At 48.0% G+C, this 6,000-nt stretch overlaps 1 protein-coding gene across 1 annotated transcript in view; it reads right to left on the reverse strand.

The window, feature by feature from the left end:
* The window catches only part of LONP2 (lon peptidase 2, peroxisomal), an 805,754-nt gene extending 800,288 nt beyond the window's left edge, over nt 1-5,466 (reverse strand). The window contains exon 1 of the mRNA XM_086945449.1: nt 5,045-5,466. Coding sequence (XP_086801575.1) covers nt 5,045-5,280 — 236 coding nt within the window. The 5' untranslated portion in view covers nt 5,281-5,466. The remainder of the gene's footprint in view (nt 1-5,044) is intronic.
* Nucleotides 5,467-6,000: the final 534 nt, after the last annotated feature.

Here is a 6,000-nt window from a genome sequence, read left to right on the forward strand (position 1 = left end):
AGTAGGAGATGAAGCAGAGGCAACACATAGGGGTCCCCACTTACAGCAGTTACTTCAATTGCTATTAATTCCTCAGCAGAAAATTAAGGACTGTCAGGGATTACTAAATGCACCTTTGATACTGTTGGGCGCGGAGCCTACAAAAAACGCCATTGGTCCCATACTCACCTGAGATACCACTGCAAGGCCTCACTAGACCACCCCAAATAGGCAGCTAGAGAGGCTTCCAACATGGACACAAAAGGGGAGAGTAAAATTGGGCATCTTATTTAGGGAGGGAGAACTCATGTCTTTCAAGGACCTCAGATTTGAATATGACCTCCCAGTGGGCAAGTTGCTGCTATATAGGGCAGTGGTGGCTGCAATTCAGAGACAATAAATTGGGGGATCGGCAGAACTTACGGCCCACCAGGGTCTGCTAAACTGATTCGCCACCACTGTAAAGTACAAGGCTATTACAATGCTATATATAGGGCCCTAAGGAGTAGATTTAGAGTACTCTTGGACTCGCTAAGAGAAACAGGAAGAGAATATTGGCCGGCCTATGGAATCATTGAACAGGCCAAAAGTACAGAAGGTGTTCCTAAAATATAAAGTAAGGAGCACTTTAAATTGATTAATTTCCACTATGTACACAGAGCGTACCTTATGCCAGGGAAGGCAAACAAATGATTCCAAATGCACAGGCAACCTCGATGTGGAGCGAATGCAGCAGAAATGCTAAACATGGTATGGGCCTGTGGAAACTTATCTGATTACTGAGCAGTGGTTGTAGACTTTAATCAACGAATGTACAGAGAGGAACATTGACACCTCCCCAGAGGCATGCTTACTAGCAATGTACTCTGGTCCCTCAAAACATAAACCGCTCGCTAGCTGGTAATTGGGGTGCCGCTCGCTAGCTGGTAATCGAACATTGGAGATTCTCTTGGCTGAACACTGCTGCTGGGAGCCCCCTTTTGCCTGGACCACGAGGGCCACTGGGAGCCTGTGCAGTTTATGGACGTGAGCACCTGGGAGGAGTGAGAAGAGTGCGAGGACCAGCATTCAGACCAACACACACAGCTGGTGCCTCTTCCCGGCCGTGCCCCGCCTCCTCTCAGCGCTACATCACCTCTCGCGGCCTGCGCTTCACGGGAGCCGCTCGCTAGCTGGTAATCGGACTTTGGAGATTCTCTTGGCTGAACACTGCTGCTGGGAGCCCCTTTTTGCCTGGACCACGAGGGCCACTGGGAGCCTGTGCAGTTTATGGACGTGAGCACCTGGGAGGAGTGAGCACAGGAGACCGGGACTGCGAGGACCAGCATTCAGCCCAACACACACAGCTGGTGCCTCTTCCCGGCCTCGCCCCGCCTCCTATTCCGTATATAATCAATTACCCATCGCGGGACGCGCGCGGGACTAAGCCCGGGGCGAAGCCCGGGCAAAGGGCGGGCCCTCTGTGGCCCTCCGAGGCCTGCAGAGACTGGACTGGGCCAGGCCCTTTGACTAACTCCTCCAAAGTCACCCACACAGCAAGTATACCTTCATTGCTGTGGCTTATTATTGCGTCGTTGTTGACCCCTTTTATTTCTTCTTGTCTGTATCCATGCTAAATTGCACTTATTGAGGAGCCTTGAAACGTTAAGTACCCAGCTTAATTTGTATTCCTATTGCTAGCATCTTGTGCCCTAACCTTATTGTAAGTTTGTCACTACCTTGGCTTTGCTGATGTCTTCTTGTGAGACCCGTACAAGACTGCGGCGAGAGCTAAAAAACTGACTGGCACATTGGATAACTTCATTCTTCGTACTAACTCCCTAATAGATCAAGGCATAGTACTCATGGAAAGAAGAGTCTCTCAGGACTTAGCGCATGCTAAAAGGTCGTCATTAGGCAATATAGCCTCTGCGTGTACCCCTGTCAAAGCCTTAATTATCCCTGATACTCACCTTATGGAGGTCGATTATGTGACCCATTCTATCCCTAGTATCAATACTGTCACCCTAGATCCCCCTGTCCCGTTCTCTGATATATTGACCGCTCACGATAACAACTCATTGTCCCCACTTGTTGTTGATCCTCCTGAGAATATCTGTACCCAAAGGGGTATACTTGAAGGAGCAATTCCTAAATCGAAAAGTGTTTCCATCAAGGTTAATGGTGTCCACACAGATAATCAAGTTATGCCAATACGATTGAGTGATAAGATTACTGGCTGTGGTAGCACTGAGGAGGGGAGGGATATCATGGGACTCAGCACAAGGAGAGAAGAGGCACAGCAGGCACATCGCCTTCAATCACTAGGTACCCCCGATGATACAATTTTGAACAGCAGTTTGGGTAGTGCACCTGGTGATAGTAGTCTAGAAGAGACTTCAGAGGATCTGGAGGATGAGTATGGCCCGCTCATAAGCACTCTATCTGATCTTATGAAGTCTCTTCTCTGGCCATTGGAGAGTAGACTCCAAGGCATAGAGCAACAGCTTAAGTCTCTTCACCACGAACTAAAATCACGGAATAGTGTACCCAATGTACCGGTCCCTGCTCGTAATCCTCCGCCTACCACTAAGAACCAACCTGTAGGGAAAATCTCCACTCCCAGGACCTGCCCCTCCAAAACTCTTTCTGCCACAAATCCCACCCCTAAGGGGAACAAAGCTAGTGCTACCAAGCCAGCAACCAACGTGATCATTACACCTCAGATTGTAGCTGGCCCAACCACCCTGATCCCCAACCCCATTCCTTCCCATCCCGAGGAATCGAAGTCACGTAGGAACATTAACCTACCACCTGACGCCTGTCCCTATGTGATAGTTCTAACTGGTGTCCCTGAGCTCGCCCCGGGAACACATGAATCGTTTTGGGCTCTCAAAAACAAAGTTTGCCATTGGTTAAATAGTAATTCTCCCCCCCCCCCCTCCCCCCCCCCTCCTAAGATTAACAGTAAAATTCTAATGGTAGAGAGAGCACCCTGGGTGGGCGAGCATAAGAAAAGTCTACATGGTGACTGTGTTGTTGTCACATTTGAGGACCCACGCTTGGTGGACCATATCTGTTTCGGGCCCCCAAGTAACAACCTCTCTACGATCAGGGTTAAACCCTTGTCATACTTTTACACACGTACGGAACAGCAAGACAATAGGTGGAGTTGGTTGAGAGTTCCTAAGCACACGAGGAGGGGGATGAGGGGCGAGCCATTGAGAGCCTGGAACGCAACCAATTGGGCAGGGGGCGACGACGGAGGTTGGAACACAGTAGGGAGAAGAGCAGGGAGATTTATCCCAGGTGAAACTCAGTTTAATGGGGATTGGCACGGCCCACAGCTTAACTACCCTCTAATCCCTTGCTATAATCGTTTCAGTGGATTGGAAGCAGTCGACTGACTCCTAACCCAGTCTGCTGGACAAATGGAAAAGAGTGTGGTGAGAGCTGTCCCCGGGATGATCCAAAAAGCAGTAGAGAGAGAGAATAGCCAGCCAGGGGACCACTAGAACTAGTCTGGGAGTGACAGAACCTAGTATCCCTGTCACAATTAAAGAATTACCCGAAACCCCCTTCTCTATTAAGATTCTGTCTTGGAACATAGCTGGGCTAACGAAAAATCTTGCTAACCCAGATTGGAATGATTTTAATACAAATTTCCACATATGTATGTTCCAGGAAACCTGGTCACTGACCCCACTATACAAAAATGGGTACTCTACTTACTTTACGCCAGCAGTCACGGAGGGGAAAGGCCGGCCTTCAGGTGGCCTGCATATCTGGGTTAATGTGAATTTGAATTGTGTAGTTACTACCCACAAAGTCCCTTCTAACGACATCTTGCACATTTCCTAAAAAAGTCCATCTGGGGGCACAACTTTCGAACTTTTTTGTGTTTACGCAAGAGGCATACAGGGTGGCCTAATCTCGCCCACAATAGAGTTGTTGGATGTAAGACTGTCTGACCTTCCTACTACATCTAAAATACTGGTGGGTGGGGATTTTAATTGCACATTCGAACCCCTAGATGACGAAGAGAAGCTAGGTTTCAGCCCAGAGGACTGGAGGCAGATTATACCTGCCTTAACCCCCCCCCCCCCCCCCCCCCCCCATCAAGAAATGGACAGCTAGAGCTATCCAGTTGAATGCTTTAGTTCTCGAACATAATAAAATGATGTCCCTTGTCAAGTATTACCAATATTGTATTAAATATTAAAATAAAAAAGTATGTTTAAAACAAGTATGGGGCAAAGGGGACAGTGATCACACATCTTTGTGAAAGCTAAAATGGTCTAGTGTAAGAGGTAGATGGAATGGTATTGTGTTGCTTTTTGGTTATGAAGATTAGATACGTAAGCAGGAGCAAAGGGGCCGCTTTTACTGGTGCAGAAATGTACTTATGAAAGGTAAACAAGGCCTAAACATTCCATTTTAAATCTGTGCCTTTTGATAGGTACACTGTGAAGAAAACTGCATTCTGAATCCAACTACCCCAAAATAAATATGCTTACCAAAAAATCATGAGTAACGTGCAATATGGTCCTATATTGCCCTCTTGAAGTTCTGGTGACATTCGCAAAGCCAAAGCACATAGCTTTATTCTCCTATTTTACGTCACAAGAAAACCTAGATGCAGTATTGGACTCTATTACATCATGCATTATACAAATAATGGCAGACAGATATAGAATTGCTTAATATGCAACAAAGCTCACTGACTGGACAGTGCACCTGAGCTGAGTAAACACTAGAGGCTCATCCCAAAAACTGAAGCAAAGGCATCCCTGGAATCATCCTCTCAAAAGCTGCCAATCTGTAGCACTGACCGGCGTTTACTAATAATAATGCTATTAAAAGCTACTTACCGTCACATGAACTCAAAATTATCTGTGTAGGCGAAAGGCACTTGTGCAACAAAACGGGTAATAAGTTGGCAAACTTGGCAAAAGGGCCAGTGTATAGGGCAATGAGGGCATCTTCTTACATAGGTAGCTGACGACAGCCAGGTTTGTTTACTTCTACGATAAAAGTCTGGTGTGTTAACTGTTTGAGAGCGGGGGGTGGGGGTCTGGTTAGTTACCTGTGCAGCTGAGACAGCTCCTCGCCATCTCCTTCGGGGTCAGTACCCGGGATCACCCCGATAATGGTGCTGCGCAGGGAGGTGCCTTTCAGCAAACGGTTTTTCACCAGCTGTAAATTCCGTGGTGTGTGCGCACTGGTTCGCATGGTGGAACCAGGCAGCAATACACCCTCATGACTCAGCAGCAGGGGTAAACGGCTTGGAATCTGGATTGCAGTGCCGTTACCTGGAGCCATAATGCAGCCTTTTATAATGGGGGAAGTGAAAAGAGGCACGCGACTCCAGCGGCCAACCTAACAAGATCCTCAAGTACGGTGACCAACTGTCCGCGACTTTAAATGGACCATTTGTGAATTCTGACTCGTCCGTTAGCCACTGTTGATCTTTAGCACATGCCATACGATCAAACCTGCCGTACTTCCGGGTAGCGCAATACAGAACTCCTAAAGTGCTGATTGGCTGTGGAGTCCGCACGTGTCTGTCCTCTTACGGTCGACGTTACCGCCCATCTTGGAGGCAGCGTGACAGCCCTGACGACCATGTGTGGTGAGGTAGATACATACTCCTAAGTGGGCGGTGTCGGCGACTGCCTGATTCTTTTCGTCACTAGCAGCCATGCTAGGCTGGTGCTGCCCTCGTGCTGGATGAGAAGGCGGGCAGGGGAGAGGCGCAGAGAGAAGGGGAAAGGCGGTTTGTAGGCGTGCTTTGGCATTTCATGCTGAGGAGGTTGGTCACAGGTTTTGTGCGTTTGCTTTTATATGCCGTTCCATCGGCTCAGTTGCCAAGTTATCGAGGTTCATGTAATGAGCTGCTTCAGTCCGGTTTTTTCCATTGAATCGTAGTTAGGTTTTATTAGGGTGACCAACTGCCATGAGTGCAAATTCAGGACGGTCAGTGTAAAAATTCCGGACCAAGGGTCAAAATTCAGGACAAAAATTCAGGACAGAAGGTCAAAA

Source organism: Lissotriton vulgaris, chromosome 12 (assembly GCF_964263255.1).
Source record: "Lissotriton vulgaris chromosome 12, aLisVul1.2, whole genome shotgun sequence".
NCBI lineage: Eukaryota > Metazoa > Chordata > Amphibia > Caudata > Salamandridae > Lissotriton > Lissotriton vulgaris.